Source organism: Taudactylus pleione, unplaced genomic scaffold (assembly GCF_031769625.1).
Source record: "Taudactylus pleione unplaced genomic scaffold, aTauple2 ptg000041l, whole genome shotgun sequence".
Classification (NCBI taxonomy): Eukaryota; Metazoa; Chordata; class Amphibia; order Anura; family Myobatrachidae; genus Taudactylus; species Taudactylus pleione.
The window spans coordinates 34,676,801-34,701,106 of NW_028284443.1; the positions used below are offsets into that span (position 1 = coordinate 34,676,801).

General features: G+C 42.6%; 1 protein-coding gene across 1 annotated transcript in view; it reads right to left on the reverse strand.

Annotated features, from left to right (window-relative positions):
• ITGBL1 (integrin subunit beta like 1) overlaps positions 1–24,306 on the reverse strand; it is a 407,377-nt gene that overhangs the window by 202,597 nt on the left and 180,474 nt on the right. Inside the window, exon 5 of the mRNA XM_088456594.1 lies at positions 8,267–8,407. Coding sequence (XP_088312720.1) covers positions 8,267–8,407 — 141 coding nt within the window. The remainder of the gene's footprint in view (positions 1–8,266; positions 8,408–24,306) is intronic.

A 24,306-nucleotide genomic window follows, 5' to 3' on the forward strand; every position in this document is an offset into this window, starting at 1 on the left:
TTCACAAACACAGAAAATAATTTTTTTTTTGGTTTGGACTGGAGTGTACTTTCGGGGGTTACAGCACCCTTAACGGTCAAGCCAGCCGGCCCTTTACTTATGACACAGGCGCACGCTTGGCACTACTTTGTTGATGCACGTGCGGCTACTGCGCACACAATTCACAAACACAGAAAATAATTTTTTTTTTGGTTTGGACTGGAGTGTACTTTCGGGGGTTACAGCACCCTTAATGGTCAAGCCAGCCGGCCCTTTACTTATGACACAGGCGCACGCTTGGCACTACTTTGTTGATGCACGTGCCGCTACTGCGCACACAATTCACAAAACAGAAAAAAAAAATTTTTTTGGTTTGGACTGGAGTGTACTTTCGGGGGTTACAGCACCCTTAACGGTCAAGCCAGCCGGCCCTTTACTTATGACACAGGCGCACGCTTGGCACTACTTTGTTGATGCACGTGCGGCTACTGCGCACACAATTCACAAACACAGAAAATATATAATTTTTTTTTTGGTTTGGACTGGAGTGTACTTTGGGGGTTACAGCACCCTTTAACGGTCAAGCCAGCCGGCCCTTTACTTATGACACAGGCGCACGCTTGGCACTACTTTGTTGATGCACGTGCGGCTACTGCGCACACAATTCACAAACACAGAAAATAATTTTTTTTTTGTTTGGACTGGAGTGTACTTTCGGGGGTTACAGCACCCTTTAACGGTCAAGCCAGCCGGCCCTTTACTTATGACACAGGCGCACGCTTGGCACTACTTTGTTGATGCACGTGCGGCTACTGCGCACACAATTCACAAACACAGAAAATAATTTTTTTTTTGGTTTGGACTGGAGTGTACTTTCGGGGGTTACAGCACCCTTAACGGTCAAGCCAGCCGGCCCTTTACTTATGACACAGGCGCACGCTTGGCACTACTTTTTTGATGCACGTGCGGCTACTGCGCACACAATTCACAAACAGAGAAAATAATTTTTTTTTTGGTTTGGACTGGAGTGTACTTTGGGGGTTACAGCACCCTTTAACGGTCAAGCCAGCCGGCCCTTTACTTATGACACAGGCGCACGCTTGGCACTACTTTGTTGATGCACGTGCGGCTACTGCGCACACAATTCACAAACACAGAAAATATATTATTTTTTTAGCACTTGGGGGGAGCACCCCTGATGGACAGAGCACCCCCTGGACAACACTACAGCACCCCTTTAGGACTGGGACACTGCACAGGACTTTGGAGTGGAAACAGCCCCTATGGAGAACTGACTGCACAACACAGTCCAGCCAGCCCCTATGGACTTTGAAGTAGTGGACACAGCCCCTATTAACAACAGCAGCACAGCACAACACAGCCAGCCCCTATGGACTTTAAAGTAGTGGACAACAGCAGCACTATACTACACTACACTACACAGCCCTAACTCCCACCCTCCCTCTTCACTGTCCACAGCCGAGTGAGAAAATGGCGCCGACGCGGGTACCTTATATAGGATCCAAAACCCGCGAGACTCGGAAGGCGGGATGATGACGTTTTGCCTCGATTTCAGATCCGAGTCAGGCGGGAAAAGTCGAACCTGACTCGGATCGGACTCGGATCGGGGGGGCTCGGGGGGGTTCGGATTTCAGAAATCCGAACCCGCTCACCCCTAATATATACATATACATATATACATACATTTGTGTGTTTGTGTATGTTTGAAGTAAAAGCTTGTGGTTCTTTGTCAAAAGCGTTTTCTGCAAAGAAAGCAATGTATAATTAACTGTATAAATATGTATAAATATTTCTGAGTACGTTATAGTGACATGCACTACTGTATGTGTTGTGCTGCGTTTTATACTGGTTACTAAAGCTATGTTTACTTTTCATGTTTGTTAAAGCAAAGTCCTAGTTTTTTTAATAAATGGATATTTATTATGTTGAAGAGCATTTAAAAAGAAATATTCTGTGAAGAATACGAATTTCTATGTGATTGTGTGTTAGTGGAGATATTAGCATTTCATATAGCAAAGAGAGCATAAATGTGAGGTGCCAAATACAACTATTAAAATGATTGGCACCTTATTTAATGGATCATCATTTTATATTTAGCCTCTAGTATTATAGAAACATCTCCTTATGCAGGACACATATTAAATATAGTTTCACCAAGTCTGAGCACAAGCCAAGCTTTTCCCATAATTAAGATGGGAAAGAGCTTTTAAATGCTCTTCGGATAATTAGATGCCCATTCTATAGCAGTCATTGTCAGTGAAGATGTATTTAAAAGAGGGTTCTTTGCAGCATTTTTTTTTCTATACAGTAATGTGGGTCTGGACAGCAGCCAAATAAAAGGCATTTGCAGCTTAACTGTTTGTTTTGCAGTTTTTTTTTCTTTGTGTACCACATTTTTTGTGTTTTAAATCATGCTGAATAAAATAAATAATGTATGTAAACGTAGACAACAAAAACAAGTGCAACATGCAGTATTTAAATCTTCAATGTTCTTGCATTTTATAATTAAGATTATAATAATTTAGAAGGCAAACATGATGGGACTCTCAGCATAGCTATCTGCATTGGAAAGTATCTAGGGAATAGAAATTGTATAGATGTCACTGGGTCTCATTTATTAAGGGCAAAACTTCCTCCTGGAATTCTGGCAAAGTGTATAGGTTTACAAAGCGTAAAAATTAAGATTTCCATTTGTGAATTATTGAAACAAGGTATATGAGTGCAGATGATGCTCTGGAAGGAGTGTACCTTGCTGTGAGTAGGTGTGCACAACCTGCAAACACATTACATTTTGCACCAGCTCAGAGATGGGAGAGATTGGGTCTGGCCTGTAAGGACCTATGGGGCCCTCCTACCACCTGCCGCTATCCCTTTTTAAAAATACGAGATGTTGTGGCTGCTGTGGTGGGTCAGCCAGGTGCTCTCAATAGTGTACGGTGATCACAAAAATGCTCTCTGTAACTTACGCATGTCTGAACCGGTCACAAAAATGTTCTCAGTAGTGTATAGTGGTCACAAAATTGCTCTCAGTAGTGTATTGCGGCAACAGAAATGATCTCGGTATTAGGGGCAATCCCAAAAATGCTCTCAGTAGTGTATGGTGGTCACAAAAATGCTCTCAGTAGCGTATGGCAGTCACAAGAATGATCTCCGTAGTGTATGGCGGTCACTAAAATGGTCTCAGTAGTGTATGGTGGTCACAAAAATGCTCTCAAGTAGTGTACGGCGGTCACAAAAATGCTCTTAGTAGTGTATGGCAGTCACAAAATGATCTCCGTAGTGTATGGTGGTCACAAATAGGCTATCAGTAGTGTATGGCGGTCTCAAAAACTCTCTCAGTAGTGTATGGCGTTCACAAAAAAGTTCTCAGTAGTGTATGGCAGTCACAAAAATTCTCTCAGCTGCGTATGGTGGTCACAAAAATTATCTGAGTAGTATATGGTGGTCACAAAAATGCTCTTAGTAGTGGGGTGATTGCCCTGATCGCTCTGATTAACTTTAGAAAGGGTTCAGCACAGACATGTGGAAAAGCTGTAAGCAGGTACAGTATATCAATTGCTCAAAACGTAAATAGCCAGGGCCAAGTGGGTGCATTCGGGGATGTGGCAAAAGCATAACAGTAATTCACGTGAAAATATTAATTTTCACTGTGCGAATTTAGGCAAATTTTTTTTATCATATCCGCATTAAAAATGCGTATTGTGATAAATATGTCCCCTAGTCTGTCATTGATATAACAGCCAAGGCCAGCAACACTGATATACTGGTTACGCATGTGCGAAGAGCGCCAAAAAGAGGCGGGCGCCACAGGAAAGTTCTAACATCATGACGCCCAGCCTGCAGAGTAGACAGCGCTAGAATATTGAAGAGACTTTGTGCTGGGACTGGACACGCTGCTGCCTCTAATAAGGTGATTGTGCATGAAGGAAGCCGGCATTCAGCATGGTGCTCCCTGGAATCCTCTTCAGGTGTCAGGGGGAGAAGTTGATAGCTCAGAGTATACCAGGTAGGGAGGGAGGGGGTGTACTATTTTGTGCAGATCTCATTCTTACTAGGGGTGTGCACCGGCCACTTTTTCGTGTTTTGGTTTTGGATCTTGATCTTTCTTTGTGTTTTGGATCTGGGTTGGTTTTGCCAAAACCACCCTTCCGTGTTTTGGGTTCTGGATTTTGTGTTTTGGATCTGTATTTTTTTTTTAAAAAGCATAAAAACAGCTAAAATCACAGAATGTGTTGATTTTTCTGCTCCTATGCTATTATTAACCTCAAAAAACTTAATTTCCAATCATTTCCAGTCTATTCTGAACACCTCACACCTCACAATAGTGTTTTTATGTCCAAAAGGTTGCACCGAGGTAGATGGATGACTATGCTAAGCGACACGAGTGGGCGGCACAAACACGTGGCCCATCTAGGAGTGACACTGCAGTGGCAGACAGGATGGCAGTTTGAAAAACTAGGCCCCGAACAGTACATAATGCAAAGAAAAAAAAGAGGTGCAAGATGGAGTTGTCCTTGGGCCCTCCCAACCACCCTTATGTTGTATAAACAGGACATGCACACTTTAACAAACCAATCATTTCAGCGCCAGGGTCTGCCACACGACTGTGGCTGAAATGATTGGTTCGTTTGGGCCCCCACAAGACAAGCTGGCAATTAATCTGGCCCTGCACAAACTGGCTCTACGGAGGCAAGATGTCGTCCTCATCCTCCTCATTCACCGATTCCTCACCCTCTTCAGTGTTGTGTACATCCTCATCCTCACAGAGTATTAATTCGTCCCCACTGGAATCCCCCACCACAGGTCCCTCTGTACGTTCTGGAGGCTGGTCTCCCTGGAAGAGTTGATAATTCATTTTTATGAACATTATCTTCTCCACATTTTGTGGAAGCAACCTCCTACGCCTTTTGCTGACAAGGTTCCCGGCTGCACTAAACACTCTTTCGGAGTGCACACTGGAGGGGAGGCAACTCAGGTAAAATAGAGCCAGTTTGTACAGGGGCCTCCAAATTGCCTCTTTTTCCTGCCAGTACATGTACGGACTGTCTGACATGCCTACTTGGATGCTGTCACCGATGTAATCCTTTAGCAGACAGACGCACGCTTGTCGCTGCTGCTTTGAGGATGCAGGTGCGGCTACTGCGCATACATTTCACACACAAACACAGAAAAAAAGAAGATTATTTTATTTTTTGTGGAGCGCACTTTGTGGGTTACTCCACCCTTTGACAGACAGACGCACGCTTGTCGCTGCTGCTTTGAGGATGCAGGTGCGGCTACAGCCCACACAATTCACAAAGACAGAAAAAAATAATAATTTTTTTATTGTTTGTGGAGCGCACTTTGAGGGTTACACCACCCTTTAACAGACAGACGCACGCTTGTCGCTGCTGCTTTGAGGATGCAGGTGCGGCTACAGCCCACACAATTCACAAAGACAGAAAAAAAAAGAAGAATCTTTTTATTGTTTGTGGAGCGCACTTTGAGGGTTACACCACCCTTTAACAGACAGACGCACGCTTGTCGCTGCTGCTTTAAGGATGCAGGTGCGGCTACAGCCCACACATTTCACAAAGACAGAAAAAAAAGAAGAATTTTTTTATTGTTTGTGGAGCGCACTTTGAGGGTTACACCACCTTTTAACAGACAGACGCACGCTTGTCGCTGCTGCTTTGAGGAAGCAGGTGGAATCTAGATGGGATTTGGAACCGGGGACACACTACCTCCATCAATTGTCTAAATCCCACTGCACTAATGGCGGATACCGGATGCACGTCTAACACCAACATAGCAGTCAAGGCCTCAGTTATATGTTTTGCTTCAGGATGACTGCTGTCGTACTTCATCCTCCTCGCTAGGGACTGTTGGAGGGTCAATTGTTTAGTAAAAGTAGTGGTGTTCCTACTTCCTCTCTGGGATGATGAACAACCCCCAGCAGCAGCAACAGCACTAGGAGGAAGTGGTTCTTGATCTTTCCCTATTTTATTTTTATCGGAGAAAGTTTGGTCCTCCATTTATGTTATATATCTGATATCTACGTGCGGCTAAGGCGCACACAAACACAGAAAATATTTTTTTATTTTTGCTGGAGATTAGTGCACGTTGTGGGTTACACCACCCTTTAAGAAATGAGCCAGCCGGCTCTTTACTTATGGGACACAAGCGCACGCTTGGCGCTGCTCCTTTGTTGATGTACGTGCAGCCACAGTCCACACAATTCACAAACACAGAAAAAATATTATTTTTTTTTAGCACTTGGGGGGAGCACCCGTGATGGACAGAGCACCCCCTGGACAACACTACAGCACCCCTTTAGGACTTGGACACTGCACAGGACTTTGGAGTGGACACAGCCCCTATGTACAACTGATTGCACAACACAGTCCAGCCAGCCCCTATGGACTTTGAAGGAGTGGACACAGCCCCTATGGACAACAGCAGCACAGCACAGCACAGCACAACACTACACTGCACTACACTACACTACACAGCCCAGCCAGCCCTAACTCCCACCCTCCCTCTTCACTGTCCACATCCGAGTGAGAAAATGGCGCCAACGCGGGTACCTTATATAGGATCCAAAACCCGCGAGACCCGGAAAGTGGGATGATGACGTTTTGCCTCGATTTCAGATCCAAGTCAGGTGGGAAAAGTCGAGCCTGACTCGGATCGGCCTCGGATCGGGGGGGCTCGGGGGGGTTCGGATTTCAGAAGTCCGAACCCGCTCACCCCTAATTCTTACCTCTGCTTAACTCCACCGAGTATCTTCTCCAGAGCTGGATTAAGACTAGGCTAGGATACTGATCTGTTAATGCAAAGAATGCCTTGTCGACATTTGTGAATGTCGACATATTGCTTGTCAGCCTAATGTCCATGTCAACATTCTGACTGTTGAGATTCAGAACCTCTCGACATTCTGAATGTCAGCTTTTCATACCACAACCCTAGTAGCAGTGTGTTCAATGTAAAGCAAAGCTTCAAACACACAAAACTGCCACCTGAAAGTAATGAAGATAGTCCTAATGCCCTGTCACTCTCATGATTACTTAAGGCCTTAATCAATATTAGATTTATCAGTTTATTAGAAGAAAATCAGAAAAGTTTAATTCAATTAAAGAAGTGTTTCTAAGGTGGTAGGAGGTTAGCCATCACTTGTGACGTTTAGACTTTTGCCCAGTGTGCCTACTCCTCTAGTTTGCATTGGCATCTCCTGAAAGCATAAAGTAAGCATTTACTTTTGTGTGCGCAGGCAAGATTATTTAGGGACATGAGTAAGACGAAAAAGTTCGGGGACTGATCTAACTGATTAAATATTCTCTATCAAGCACTGTGTACCGTAATATGTAGACACTATATAAATCACAGTTAATAAATAAATAATGGGACCCATACATCACAGGAATCAGAGAAATCCAACAACAATTGCAATTCCCTGATTCAAGACCAAAAATGGTTGGGATAAGCGAGTCGGGATTTTAACATGTTGAAAATCCCTGATTCACTTACTGATTGCTAATCATCAATGTTTGTCGTTTTTTGATTGGCGATTGGTAGATCCAATCGGCGTCGGCAGCACAGGGAATTTTCCCTTAGCTGTATGGCCTGCATAACATAGGCATGAATCTAGTATATTTGTACTATGATATTTTATCACTTGGTTGGACAGGTGACAGTAAAAAAAAAGGTCTATTTATTAGACCCCCAAAACCCTAACTCTTTGCAATTTATCAAGAGCTACTGCTGGCAACTATCACTAAGTACAATAATGCGAGCGCATAAGGGACCACGACTGGCTGGCAATGTGGTAAGTCTCTAGTTACTGATGCTGGGCAGCATTGCCAAGGCACTGAACATAGTTAAGTTGCCTGATTGATTTTTTTCTGTTTTGTTAAATAGTCCCAAAAAGTATTTTCATTTCAGCAACAGAAAATCAGTCTTTTTGGGCCTATTTCATAAATAGGCTTTACAGACTTTAGTAAATCACCTTCTCAATGCTCACGAAAATGAACTGGTACACACAAAGCACCAACTTTTACCACTTATGTAGTATACATGCGTAAGAGTCAATTAAAGCTTACATTTATTTTAAGGAAATATACAAAAAAAACAGGATTATACATTAGCAGTTCATAAGATAACAGAAGGCACATTCAGATTGTTCCACAGGTTATTAATAGAGTAGGTAAATGAATGAAAGGCAGACACAATTATTGTGTAAGACTAATTGAAAGACATACAGATGTGAAGTTCATTAATAATGACACACCTCTGTTGCTGCAGATTTTGCCATCTGGAGATGTGCATCTCTTCTTAATCTCCCATGGGGCGATGTCACACTGGAATTCACATTTATCTCCATGCCAACCAGCCTCACAGTAACAGTTTCCACAGTAACACTTTCCGTGGCCTGCACCCAAAACATATTTTATACAGTGAGGGGAAAAATATAGTTTTTATATTAAAAGGCAGATGCTGTCTAAATACAAAATGCAGTATGATATACAGTAACATCAATACAGCTGATGATTTGTTCTTTTACAGATTGGAACTGTAGGTATCAGTTATATTACTGTGTATATTGGAGAGATGCTTGTAATTTATGCATTGGTAATGTACAAGTTATTTCACAAAACAGTGGGAGGAAGAGAAAGGCAGCACATAGTAATCTGGCATACAGCTTTGTACAGGGAGAGGAGAAAACAGACCTACAACCCAGTTTGCATCCAAAAGCATCAATTCTCCAACAAATGCATCATCTTTACCCTTTACTAGTTTTCCTCTTGGGAAATTGTATTTCTACTTAATGTGCCATGATCTTTCAGCCTGCAGTGTAGCTGAAGTTATATAAAGTCTGTGATCCTGACTTCTAATCCTGAATCTTTTAAATGAGTTGCCTGAAGCTGACAAGCTGCCAACAGTGGCAAAGCAAGAGGCATCATTGCTCAAAATAACCGTCCAGCCAGAGAGGCAATCTTTTGATACCCTGCACCTCTCTCACTCTAGTCTGTCTTCTTGTGGGCAAGAGTGTGCTAGAAATGACAACATTGATCATACTTCGTTCTAATGGAAGGGTTATTGGATCAGATCTAACATTGTGTTTAGTCAATCCCTTCCGCCACTACAGAAGATGTAGAGGACAGAGAAACGTAATTACTATCGTCATAGGAAGGCAAAGGAAACTTTCAATGCTAAATAAAACCAATAAACCTCAGGTTTGCACAAGCATTAATACTTTCTATATGGCTTCTGAAAAACAATCGCTTAAGCTCAAATATAAATATATAAATAAAAAAAACAATGAAAGTTTTATATATGCTTCCCTAAATCTGTCCAGCAATGCAAAGCATGGTACCCGTCTTCTCTGCAGCAGTAGAAAGCCAGAGCTTATGTCATATTTTCCAAGGTAAAAGTTGTACTCTATACAAGTTGCAGACTTCATTCACATTGAGATGTCTAGTGTTGTTCAGTATCAGATCCTAAGTTCTAGGACATTAATTGTATGCAAACTGCAAAACTGCGGGCCTGCAGCATCATTTGTGTTTTGTAATTTCTCATCTTTATATTTTTGCATAAATACATAATTTTTATGGTGAAGGGCACACAATATAATGTCAGGGTAATATAGCAGCTTATGCAGCAAGGGAACAGCATTTAGCATGATCTTATAGTAAGTGCATGGCAGATACTGGGTTTCCATATGGAGTATGGGCTAGGTGCATTCATTATTATCTTTTATTTATATGGGGCTACAAGGGGTCAGCAGCGCCTTACACATAGACAGAAACAATATGAATAAAGCAAAAACAAAGTAACATACAGTACAGAACATTGCAGGACATGGGCTAATAGACATTGCTGCAGTAGCAATCATAATACCCACCTGCTAGGTGCCGCTGAAGTTAGTGGAGGGTATATGATGGTATAATACCTCTTTCAAGCATCTCGAGATTCCCGGGAATTTGGCCTGCCTCAGCCAAATTCCCGGGTAGCCGTGTCTGTCTGAAAGGTACATACCCGGGAACACGTTCCCGGGTAGCCGCCCCTACAGTCGACCAGGATTTTTCCCGGGACTTAAGTCCCGGGAAATTACCCCGCTTCTGTCTGAATGATGCTACCCGGGAATTTACTACTCCCGGGCAGCACCAAGCAGCTTTTACATGGAGTTGACAGAGCAGAGCGTCCTATAAGACGCTCAACGCTGCTGCTTTGAGCTGACAGCGCAGAGCATACTATAGGACGCTCAGCGCTGCTGCTTTGAGTTGGCAGCGCAGAGCGTCCTATAGGATGCTCAGCGCTGCTGCTCACCACCCCCAGCGCCGGCCGGCTGTGTACAGAGAACCCCAGTCGGACGGTGGGGATACCCGCCGGTGGGTCTCTGCCACAGCAGGCCGCCCGCCACGCCGGTCGCTGTGTCAGCAACACAGGACCCCAGCCGGACGCCGGGGACACCCGCGCTGGAGACCGCCAACTGGTCCCAGCCATGGCAGGCCACCCGCACTCCCGCTGGACCACCAGGGAATTAAAATACATTTTTAAAAAATTATAATAAAAAAATAAATAAAATCTGCATTATGATTGGTCGGCTTCCGGCAGCTGAATGATGACATCATCATCATCAGCCAGAGAGGGGATAGGCTAGGAGGAGCAGACGGCAGGTAAGCAGAAAAACCCTGCTCTTGTCTGAAAGGGGTCTACCTGGGAATTTCCCGGGTAGACACTGTAGTGTGAAAGGGGGGTCTCGACCAAATACCCGGGAATTTGAGCCACGACCACCGTTATCCATTTCCGCCGCCCTGTTCTTTAGTACTCTGGCCCAGGCAGCGCTGGGCTCGACTTGCCAGTGGCTCAGACGCGACCTGGGCCGGACATGACCTCTTTAAGCAACGCAGCAGCGTGCCATGATAGGTCACGCTGCCGCATATCATCTCCGTCGGTCAGGCACGCCACACACAGTGGACTGCGCTGCGGTGGTGAGCGGCTGTGTGCAGGGGCTGGGGGCAGAGGAAGGGGCTGAGTGCAGAAGAAGGGGCTAAGGGCCTGATTCAGACCTGCTCGCAAGGGCTATGCGCTCGCAAGCAGGTCAATGGGTGAGCAGTGCGCACGCGCCGTGTGTGCACTGCGCGTGCGCGAGCCCCGAAGCGAGCGAGAAATTACTCGCTCCGAGGCTCGCAACAAAACGGGGTGGCTGTTGATCCCGAAGGAACAACTGCCGTTTGACGGCGGCCCTACTGACATCACTCGTGAAAGAGCATCCGGCTCTGAACCAGGGCCTGAGTGCACAGGTGGGGGCTGAGCAAAGATGAAGGGTGCTGAGGGCTAGGGAAGGTGAAGGGGCTGAAGGCTGAGGAAGATGAAGGGGGCTGAAGGTTGGGGAAGGTGCTAGGGGCTGAAAGCTGGGGAAGGTGAAGGGGGCTGAAGGCTGGGGAAGGTGAAGGATGTTGAGGGCTGAGGAAGGTGAAGGATGCTGAGGGCTGGGGAAAATGAAAGAGGCTGAAGGCTGGGGAAGTGATGGGACTAAGGGCTGAGGAAGGTAAAGAAGGTTGTGGGCTAAGGAAGGTGATGGTGGTCTGAGGATGGTGATGAGGGTCTGAGGTAGAGGAAGGTGATAAGGGACTTTTGGGCTGAGAATGGTGATGAGGGGCTGAATTTGAGGAAGGTGATGAGGGGCTGAGGCCTAAGGACGGCTGGCTACAGACACCATCCCTCCTACCCCTGAGGCATCCACAGCACTGTGATCAAGAAGACCTGCCTGCATCATCAGTGACAGCGTGGAAAGCCATAGTGTATTTTACATTATTAAAAGGCTGGTATATCTTTCAGTTAACATTATCAATCTTCACATATCACACATGCAGGGCAGTTATGTGTGGGTGCGAGGTCGGGGCTGGTGGTAAAAAGAGGTGGGGACCCCAGAGACATCAGTGTACCATGCCCCAAGATTTCTGTTGCCGGGCCTGAGAAGAGGTCCACTCATTTCTTGTTATACTGTGAACTTAACATGCAGGTTTTTGTGTGGATGCGGTATGCAATACTCAGTTGTAAAATGTCTATCATATGTCTATCAGAGCTCATTATGGTGGTGAAGTAAACAAATCAAATACCCATCTGATGGCTGGCATATATAAAGATCATATACTGTAGTAATAGCTTTTGGAATACTTTCCCAAATATGATGGTTTGCATACATGAAACATCACAATCAGATGTGTAGCATATAACATAGACTAAAATCCAATGCACAAAACAAAATGTTTATGAACAAGCACTGGTGCACATTGAGTCAAAAAGGGCTGCCAATATATACAACCTAATGTTCCCACCAAGAATAATCAATAGAATAATCAAAATACAAAAAATGGTCATACAAAAAAAGGCGCTACTCAAAAAACCACACAGTTTTATATATGATGGAAATACGAATATAGTCTTTTCTGTATCCTTATCCGCTTATCAATCCTCCGCATATATTCATTCATTCAATTTTAGTGTTGTTCCAATCTCATATCACTCCAGGATATATGTAAAAAGAAAAAAAGCGCAATATAGTGTAGTATATTGTTATCATTTTATTGAAAAGGCAAGGTACAGCATCCAAGAATTCCATAAAAGATCAAAAATATTTGTGTAACATAAAACATTCTGAGGTCACCCAGAGTAAAATTTTATCCAAGACATATAAATTGGAACTGTACTGTGTTTAGCACCAGATTTGGTGCTTCAAGAGAGTGTGTATGAGAGATCTCCGGACAACGGCCCTCTTCCCTTCAAGCATCTGGTTCAGCTAGCCGCACACAGTTCCAGGTTCCAATGGTTTAAACCACAAACAAAAAAATGACAGCTGCTCAATCAATCTGGTAGTACTTTTTTCAGGTGCATGAAAGGGAGGGGTCATACCAAGTAGGAAAGGGAGGGGGTTTTAACCCCCTATTGTTCCTCAGCACACTGAATTATACTAGCAACAATATATGAATACTATATGGTTATAGAATTTCAGAGATGGTGGTTGCATGCATTTGCAAATACATGGGAAGCTGCTAGGCCTCTGTCCCTAACACTAACGGGTTCACGTCCGGGGCACAGAGCACCCCAAAAAACATCCAGCCCAGGACCCCCGCAGGGCATTACCCGAAAATGGAAAAAGAGTGACAGTGCAGTGTAAAGTATAGATGTGTGTGAGTAATTAATAAGTGATGAAAGAGATTAAAATATATGTGAAAAAATACATGAATAAAAAACAAACATATAAGGTGATGTGAAAAGTAACTATGTGTATTAAGTGGTGATGCCCTGAGGAGGCCAAGCCAGAGTAGCCTCGGGGGCCCTACGCCCAAACACGCTCCCCCCAAATGTAATATATGCCAATTAAAGCCTCATAATAAAGGCACATATGTATTTTGGCAATAAAGCCTCCTGATAAAAGTACAGTACATAACTGCATCCAAACTGAGAGCCAGCTTACCTGGGAGTCACCCCTGGGAACTCCAACTAGCACTACTAGAACCAGCATGCCCTGCTAAGCTGGCTCATTCATGCATCTCATAACCACAAACAAAAAAATGGCAGCTGCTCAATCAATCTGGTAGTACTTTTTTCAAGTGCATGAAAGGGAGGGGTCATACCAAGTAGCAAAGGGAGGGGGTTTTAACCCCCTATTGTTCCTCAGCACACTGAATTATACTAGCAATAACATAATGGTGACATATATAAAGTAAACATATATAAAGTAAACATAAGTAAAGCATACCAGGGTACTGGATTTACATTTCCCACATTAACAATATAAACGAGTCATATAAAAAAAGTTGTATTAAAACAAGGGGATATTAAAAGACACAAATATCAGTATTACTCTATAAACCATTTAAATTCAAACTTTTTGTTAAGACCCATAGGTAAAATGGTATTTAGTCTAAAAATCCAGGACATTTCTGTATTGGCTAAAATTCTTTCAGTGTCTCTATCTTTCCAATGTTGCCCTTACGCTCTGAATGCCTAAAAACAATTTCACATCATTAATTTTACGCTGATGGGCTGTTTTAAAATGGTTGGATAGGCTATGTGTCTCCAAACCTTTCTTAATATTTTTAGAGTGTTCAGATAATCTTGTCTTAAGGGCCCTGGAAGTACGCCCTACATAGAACAAACCACAAGTTCATTCTATCAAATATATCACATTGCCTGGGTGACAGGTAATAACGTTTTTAATGTTATATTCCTTTCCATTTACCATAAAACTTGTAAACTTAGAAACTTTGTTGGGTACTAATTTACAAAAATGTCATGTTCCACATCTATGAAACCCTTGTGTTCTCACGGGTTTGATGGATTTGTATTCCATGGCACTCCTAACCAAATGTGTGTTTAAATTAGGGGCCTTTCTATATACTGTATGAATTTAGAGTTAATAGGAATCAAATCTTTAAGAACCGGGTCCATTCTTAGCAAATGCCAATGCTTTTTATGATATACTCAAGTTTCTTATGGTTTGAACAAAATGTGGTTATAAAGGTGAAATCATAATTATTTTTATTATTATTTGAGAATTTCTTAGGTGCCAGGAGTGCCTTTCTATCCATCAGGGATACCGCCTTCCTCGTTTCTTCCAAATCAGACTTATCGTATCCCTGACTTAGAAAGCCAATGCTCATTTTTCACTCTGCAGCATAAATTCATTTTCATTACTGCAATTTTCCTTAAACGTATGAACTGGCTTTTGGGAATACCCCTAAGACAATTCTTATGATGCAGGCTACTTTTATTAATGTAATTTTTTGAATCAGTCAGTTTCATATATCCTTTAGTTTCTATCTTCCCTTCTTTAATATACACTCTTAAAGCTAAAAAAATAATACTTTCTCTACTGATGTTGAAGGTAAGGAGAATATCATCCTCATTGGTATTAAAAATGTTGCAAAAAGCCACTGTCACAACCCTGGCTAGTTTTTACCTTTTGCCTTGAGACTTACCTCTGCCAGCTGCTCTGTGGATCTGTGTGTACATTTGAACTGTGCTTTCCTTTCCACAGTGATTATTCACCTGGGCCCTCCTCTGTCTGTGAACACTGCTCGCCTTGATTGAAATTACAGGTGTAGTTCTGACTCTCAGTACTGCAGAAATGATTGCTCCCTCTGCATGTTGTGCCCTCCACCACTGAGAGTGCTACTACCAGACCACCTGACCGTATCCACCAATTCCTGCAAGATCCAAGGGTATATATATCCTCCTCTGATAGCATTCTGTGCCTGAACATCTCATTACTTCCCGTGGTGTACAGATTGTGCTATATCTGTTTCTCTGTGTACTAGTGTATCCCAGGCTCCTGCTGGCAGCAACCCCTGGTGCATCTGGAAAACCTGCTGGTTCTCAGACCAGTCATCCTGCTTACGGCAATACCTGGCAAATCCAGAAATCCTGCTTACAGCAATACCTGGCATATCCAGAAATCCTGCTAACAGCAATACCTGGCATACCCATAAATCCTGCTTACAGCAATACCTGGCAAACCCAGAAATCCTGCTAACAGCAATACCTGGCAAATCCACAAATCCTGCTTACAGCAATACCTGGCATATCCAGAAATCCTGCTAATAGCAATACCTGGCATATCCAGAAATCCTGCTAACAGCAATACCTGGCATACCCAGAAATCCTGCTTACAGCAATACCTGGCAAATCCAGAAATCCTGCTTACAGCAATACCTGGCATACCCGGAAATCCTGCTAACAGCAATACAATGCATATCTGGAAATCCTGATAACAGCAATACCTGGCATACCCAGAAATCCTGCTTACAGCAATACCTGGCAAATCCAGAAATCCTGCTTACAGCACTACCTGGCATACCCAGAAATCCTGCTTACAGCAATACCTGGCATACCCAGAAGACCTGCTGGTTCCCAGACCAGTTCATCTAGCAGTCCTGCTAATAGCTATACCTGGTTCACACCAGTGAACCAGCCATCCTCCAATTATGTGGAGTCCAGTTTACCTGCCGGTCCTATCCGGTGATAATCCAGTCATCCTCAAATTACCCTCTGATCCTAACCGGAGTTACAGTCATCCTCCATTATACCTGGAGTCCAGTTATCTACCCATTCTTCATACGGCTTCCCAGCCGCATCAAGTAGCTCCTGTGCTACCATCATTCTCCATGCAGCTTCCCAGCTGCATCAAGTTGCTCCCGCGCTACCATCATTCTCCATACGGATTCCCAGCCGCATCAAGTAGCTCCTGCGCTACCATCGTTCTCCATACGGCTTCCCAGCCACACCAAGTAGCTACCGTGCTACCACCATTCTCCATATGGCTTCCCAGTGCTTCAAGTAGCTCCCATGCTACCATCATTTTCGATATGGATTCCCAGCTGCAGCAAGCAACTCCTGTGCTACCATCATTCTCCATATGGCTTCCCAGCCGCATCAAATAGCTCCCGCGCTACCATCATTCTTCTTACGACTTCCCAGCTGCACCAAGTAGCTCCCGTGCTACCACCATTCTCCATACGGCTTCCCAGCCACATCAAGTAGCTCCCGTGCTACCATCATTCTTTTTACGGCTTCCCAGCTGCACCAAGTCTACCAACTAGTACCATGTCCAGCTCAGCAAGCCTTCCTGCCGGTCCCAGTCTGAGCCACACCAAGTCTACCAACTGGTACCCCGTCCAGCTCAGCAAGCCTTCCTGCCAGTCCCAGTCCGGTTCCTCCAAGTTTCCTACTGGTCCCACTCCAACGTTTCAAGTTTCTAGTTCCTGTAATTTATCATCAAAGGCAGCTCTCACTGCTACACTATACTTATGCAATAAAGCTATTAACATCATCCATGACTCCAGTCAAGCCGGTCTCCGCTGAATCCAGTTCATCACCTGAGTCAGGTAATTCTCAGACACCAATTGTGACAGCCTCCAAATTCTCCTTGGTACCATTCCACACAAAAATGACATCATCTATATATCTATACCATTTGACCAGGTTCTGCGCCCAGCTACTTTCCCAAATGGTCATCTGTTCCCAATACACCATAAAAAGGTTTGCGTAGCTGGGCACGAACTTGGTCTCCATTGTGGTACCGATTCTTTGCAAATAATATGCTCCCTCAAAGAAAAAATAATTATTATTGAGTATAAACTCTATTCCCTCAACAATAAATTCCTTTTTATCCTCAGAAAGATCTGATCGATCTAAAACCATTTTACCAATTCTACTCCCTTTGAATGGGATATAATTGTATATTAGGACGTCATGTCCCCTGTTACTAAGAACATCAATTCCTCCCATTTCACTTAATTTAATTTATTAATAATATCCATGGTATCTTTAATGTAGGATCTATTTTGAAAAATTGATCTTGATCCTCTGTGTTGGATCATTATTCAGTTTCTGATACATGGTCTCATCTTGAAGCGGTCTATAAATTTCATTAGTATAAAATTTCTTAACCATGATTGTAACCCCTCCCCCCTTATCACATGGTTTAATAACTATTCCTTTATCCTGTTTCAGATCTTGAATTGCTTTAATCTCTTTCATTGTTAAATTATTTTTTATTCAATCCTCTTTTAGTCCATTTAGGTAATCTATTAAGAGTCAATAAAATTCCCCTTTACATGGGAGGGATAGAAGGAGAATTTTTTTTAGAACTTCTTTATTTCTTGCTCTTCTGTGCTATTTACCTGGTCCTTAGAAGCAAATAAATTTTTAAGGTTAATTTACGTACTCAAAAGAGTCTTGATTTTTAGTAGGCACACTCCCACTAATAAACGGTAGAGGTTGTCATTCCCCACCTACTATTGGGGTCAGCGTGTACTGGATAGACATTGTTTCCATTAACATCTAGCGGCTCCATTCTGTAGCTTTTCCACCATTGCGGCTACTGTTGCAACTTAAATAACCATTTCTCTATTAAGAGTACACTTTGTTTGCTTTCATTGAACGTAACAACAGGACTGGTTTTTATCCATTTGGATTATTAATTCTGCACGAAATGGACATTTTATCCATCTACTAACTACTGGTTTTCATAGTGCACAGGAAAGGACGTTCTGGTATTCATGCACAGAGCCATTGCTCATTTTATTATCTTAGTGTAAATTTGTATCTATTAAATCATTGTTCATTTTACTACAATTTTTGTTGTTTATTCACAAACAAGCACTCCTTCCACCTTCTTTGTTTCAGATATTAGACGATTATTATTCCCCCTTATCGGTGATAGAATCGAATTGCATTTCATAGCAATTTCAATATACTCCCTATATTGCATCTGTTGTTCCCTCCGCCTTCTTTTGGCTCTTTTACATACACATTATCATAAGGGTCAACATGTACTTCGTTGTGTCCTGAGTTCTCAGCTGCTTTCTTCCTTCGTCTTTTAAGTTTTCCTTCATTTTTATAGAATTCATAATCCCTCATCAGTTTCTTTTGTTTTTTTGGTGATCATATCCCTAGTGTTCTTTTTCATTTTTTATTTTTATTTCAATATCTTTCTCCAAAATAATAAACCCAGGTTTTTCTTGAAACGGACTGACTAAGGTCTGTAATTCTTATATTTTTTCCGTAATTTCCTTTAGTTTTTCTCTCCTCTCTTTTAATATTAATTGAATTAGGGAGAAGGAACAATAACTGAGTATCATGTTCCATTCATTCTGGAACTCCTCACTGCAATCGCTAAAAGATGGTGTTTTTTTTATTCTAAAACCCTTTGTTATAATTTAGTCAGATTGATATTTCTCAAGAGTAGCCACCTCCCACCATATCTGTATATATTCTCCTTCAAAAGCCATACCTCTAATTTCTCCATAGCTGACTCCAGACTGTCGTCCGTGATTTCTATATCTATTCCTTTACTAGTGACATTAAAAAATGATTTTGATTTCAATCCAATGCAAATAGTAGAAACAAATTTGGTTACTAATTACATGGTTAAAGTACAATACACACAAATCTGATAACTAGTATACAATATAATGCTTGGTCTTTCTGCCAACAAATAATATACTGTAATGTGACTTTGCAAAGCGTATCCCCAAAAGAATGCCTATTGTTCAATAAGGACCCTAATCTTATGGCTTGAGTGCAATTCACACCATAAATACGCCCCCGATGACCAGGGGCGTATTTATAATGGGTGCAGGGTGTGCGGTGCACACGGACCCCTGGGTCTCCTGCACTCATATTATACTTACGTCTACAGAGTCAGCGCCATAAAAATTTTGCGGTCATTTTCCCCGGTGACCTGTGCATGCACTATAGACTCTGGGCACACTCTAGTGCCCAGAGTCTATGAGTACGGCGCTGGCCATGCTGTGGTCAGTGCTCTGCCAGACTGAGAGGAGGGGGCCTATGACGGAGACTGCACACGGCCCCCTCCTCTCTAGAAACGCCCCTGCCGATGACCACTGCACGAAACAACCCCAGGCTGGTAAGCTACTACTCACAGCCGATTTTAGTAGTTTGGAAAGCAGTTCTAAATTATTGAGGCTAATATAAAATCACCCAAAAAGGCAAAAACCATTAAGGCATTTGTCATAATTTCTGCTAACATACAAACCATACTTTAACCCTGTCTGATATAGAGCAAAGTAAAAACTTGTTCTATGCGAGTACTAGAGCATACAGCACCATCATTTAACTCCTGCTCTTGTCATACGTAAGACCACAGAACAAGTGCAGGTAATGTGTTGATTGACGTTGCACTATTATTACTGACAGAAATCCAGCTGTACTTCCCATAATGAACTCGATTGGTTGTCGTTCTCTGAATGGAGAGCAACCATGTGCCATCACCAATAACCACACAGGTTTTCTCCGCACTTGGACTAACAGAACTAAGCAGTTATTGAAAGAACCAGTCATAGAGAATCATCTGTACTCCTTGCAGCTGAGGAAGACCAGTCAGAATAAGTAATATCCCTGGAAGTGTATGACAGACATGATCACCTTATTCTCAGAGAGGGGAGAGAGATGTGTTGTTTAGGTTCTTTGTGTTGTATATTAATTTGCTTTGAGTGAAAATGATTCATTATTTTGCTGAGATTTAACATGTTAATAATGTAAAAAATTTTTTGCAGTTTGATTATTCATATCTTTTCTTAAGTTGATTTTGTGACACATATGGAGTGCTAATTTTGTACATTTCAGGAGCATGAATGTTTCAAAATGTTAACAGAGATTATTCACACCTCTTACTTCTGCAGAAAAGTCAGCTACAGTAGTGGGGACAAAGTTTTGCTAAAAAAAAAGTCAGGTGTCTCTGTATAATTGCACTGTGCTTTAAGCATCAGAGGGTAGCTAGAGCATTTCACTTTGTAAAGGTCATACATTCTATAGAATAGATTTTTAAAATAATGGTTGTAACCAGTATTTGACTGGCTTGCCGGGAAGCCTGTGCGGAAAGAGGTGCTGTTCAGAAGACCTTTAGAAAGTAAAGCATTGCAGGGGTTCAATAGAGTTAGTGGTGGGGGTGTCACACTAAACTACATACAATATGGGGAATAATTCTATTATATTAATAGTGACAATACTTAATAAAAAAGTGGTACAGATTCTATTTATTTTATTGTGTTTTGTTTGTGTTTTTATTGAAGTTTTATGATAACAACATAACAAAAAATGCACAATATTAAGGCAATATCGGTACATATACAGAAAAAAATGTACACAAAATTGGGAATAATTCCATTTCAAAACAGAGATACAATAAAGTAACAGATATCTAAAACATCAATGCGGGTAAATTCCTGAGGAGAAATAGGGCTGGGGAGCCAGTTGCTGTAGCCAGCGTACAACAGAGAAAGGAGTCAAAAGGAAGAGAAGAATTAAACTGTAGATAAAGGAAATTCTACCTCAAAGTGTGATGTCTTGGGTATCTAAACGCTCACAAAATGCTCTTGAGTATCATATAGATAACATATATAGTAGCTAACATGGAGGGAGAAGAGGTCACTTTCCAGTGTGAGGCAATTTGACATTTGGTCACGTTCATAATGTGTTTAAGTTGTTTAGGATTAGTACATGAGAAGATAGGTTGAGAAAGCAGAGAAAAAATGGAGAGTGCGGTACCTGAATACCAACAACCGCCCTGATAAGAGTATGGACATCTTTCTAGCAGCCTTGGATCTTTGGACAGGACCAGCACATGTGCAGTAGGGTATCTCGTTGTCCACATAGGCACCAGCATAGATCAGAGTTGGTAGGATAAATAGAGCAGAGTTGAATAAGGACCAAATACCAGCCATAAGAAAGCTTAAAAAGAGTTTTCTTTGATGTGCATGGAAATAGTTCTGCAGTCTCACTGATTTGAAGGAGATAGCAAAAAGCTCTGTATTCAGTGCACATCATGTACAAAGGAGCTGCATCCATGATGGTGTTGATTAAGCTGAAAGGTTTAAAAACTTACACCACATGTAGAGGTGAGACACCCCTGGAATTAGCGCACATGGATGTGTGTGGACTTAAGTCAATGAGTGGCTACAGATATGTCATTACATTCATCAATGATTTCACACATCAACTTCATCAAGGAAATGAGTGAAGTGATGTACAAGATTTCAGACTAAGAAATTAGTAGAGACACAAATCAGTCACAAACTAAAAGTCTTGAGTTCTGAATGGAGGGGAATAGCATGGAATTGAGCATCAATTGACCATTGTATACACACCAGAGCAGAAGGGTGTAAGTGAGCATGCAAATTGTACTTTAGAGATCCCAATATACTGTATGTTGAAAGGTGCTGGCCTAAGCAAGTGTTTTTGGGTGGAAGCAGTGTCCATGGCTGTCTATCTAATAAATCCTGCTCCCACAGTTGCCGTGAAGGACAAGTCACCAATAGAGGCGTGGGTTGGAAGGAAACCAAGTATCAGATATCAGTTTTTGGGTGTATTGCCTATGTACACATACCCAAAGAGAAGACATAGGGCTAAATATAATAGCTTCCAATTATTTTTAAAGTGGTAAGCATTTGGAAGGCTAAACCAAGCTGGTTTAGCCTTTAAAATGCTTGCCACTTTAAAAATACAGGGAGACTCACATAAATCCCAACAGTGGCTGCAGATCGGAAGATATTGCATTTAGCCTATAAGCTGGAATCAAAGTCCATGAAATGCATCATGCTTGGATATTGCCAAGAGAGTAAAAGGTTTCAGACTTTGGAATCCAAAGACCAAAAAGCTTGTTAAATCAAGGGATGTGATATTCAAAGAGACAACCCCACTTAGAGAAAAGGTGAAACTGGATTTGAAGTATGTGTTATTGGATATGCCAGCAGTTGGAGACATACCAAAACCAGAGGCTGCCTGCATGAACATCCAACCACATAAAAGAAGGTCAAAGGGTGGAAAACCACCAAAGAGATATTATGAAGAGTTTGCAAATATTAAAGTCTGTGTGCCTCAAAAGTTCAAGAGGGTAAGTCAAGAAATGACTGGTGTGAGTGTAAGTCAGCTATAGACAAGGAAATGGAATCACTAAATGACAATGGTACATGGACTGTAGTTAAGAGCCAAGTCACAACAAGAAAGTCAAGAGTAAGTGGATATTCTGCAGAAAGATGAAAGCAGATGGGACAATCATCCGCTACAAAGTCCATCTTGTTGCAAAAGGCTGCACACAGAATTCTGGGCCTAATTCAGACCCGCTCGTGAGCGCTGAGCGTTTGCAAGCGGGTCGATGGTGCCCTAGTGCGCATGGGGGAGAGCTCCGTCGTGCACATGCGCAAGACCCGCATAGCGACAGCCAAGCTGTCGCTATGGGTCTCGCACCAAAGGGGGCATGCTGTCGATGGTGAGGACAGCACGCCCCCTTTGGTGGGCGTGCCGGGGGCGTTGCTGCCCCGACGGAGGCGTTCCCATGGGAATGCCTACCATCTGGGGCCGGCCCCACTGACATCACTAGTGATGTCAGTGGGAGTGCTTTTGGCTCTGATAGAGCCAAAAGCACTCCTGGGCTTGCGGCAGCGAGACCCTACCGCAGGGTCTCGTCGCAAGCCCGATGGTCGCGATGGTCTTGACCATTGCGACCATCTTTTTGGCCGCTCACATAAGCTGTGGGTGGTCACCCACAGCTATGCGAGCGGCCAGGAGGCCGCTCCAATTTTAGGTAGGGGGGCCCTGATTCAGAGCGAGCGCTCTGGTCAGAGCGTCCGGCTCTGGAATAAGGCCCTCTGTTATTGATTTCAGTGAAACTTACTCTCCAGTAGCGAGTACCAGCACCCTACATCTGGTCATTGCTATATCTGTATTGCATAACATGCAGTTGTACCAATTGGACTTCAACTTGTACATGAAACCTCCGGAACATTCTAATGAGAAATGTTCAAAGAAGGAGAAGTTTGCTTCCTAAAGAAAGCATTATATGGCCTAAAGCAGATTGGTTGATGCTGGTACATAAAGTTAGATGCTGTCCTGCAAGAAATGGATTTTGAATATTCACAGATTGATCATTATCTTTATCACAAGTATATAGGGTGAAAACTTTTTATTATCATTAAATATGTGGATGAGTTACTGTTAGCAAGCCAAAAAGAGCACATTGCAGAAGTCAGAGTTACTTGAAAAAAGATTCAAAATGGAGACTCTGGGTCCTGCACATTACTTCTTGCGCCGGAGAATCACCTAACTTAGAGAAAGGGATCATATCCGTTGATCAACAAACCTACATTGAGATTATACTTGAAAAATATAGTATGGTTGATACTAAAACCAGTGGTTCCCAAACTTTTTTGAATAATGGCGCCCTAGAGTATCAGCATTATTTCCACGGCACCCCTTGGCCAAAAGTTTTTTATTGAGAAATTCAGCAAATATGAAATGAAGTAAATTGTGCTTATATGTCACCCATAGGTTCAGTTATGTGGTGGTTGACAGGGCTGCGCTTGTTTTTGTCCACATACAGTATTTGTTGATTGGCAGCCATTAGCACTGGTTTTGCCAATCACATTGACTAAAAATAATTTTCTTTGGTACTGGACCATCAACCCAAGGCACCCCTGCAATTGCCCTGAGGCACCCCAGGGTGCCACGGCACACAGTTTGGGTACTACTGTACTAAGCCAATAGGCACTCTTATCGACAAAGGTATCAAACTAACCAAAGACATGATGCATGAGGAAAAAGCTGGAGACATGAAAAGTGTTCCTTATGAAAATGCCATTGAGCACTTGATGTATGCCCTGATATTACACATGCGGTAAGCAGAGTGAGTCAGTTTGCTACCAACCCTGGGAGGCAACACTGGAATTCAAGAGAATACACTTCAATAAACCTGACACCTGGTTACGCACCTGAACGGTTTGGTGTATCTGCAATTCTGTT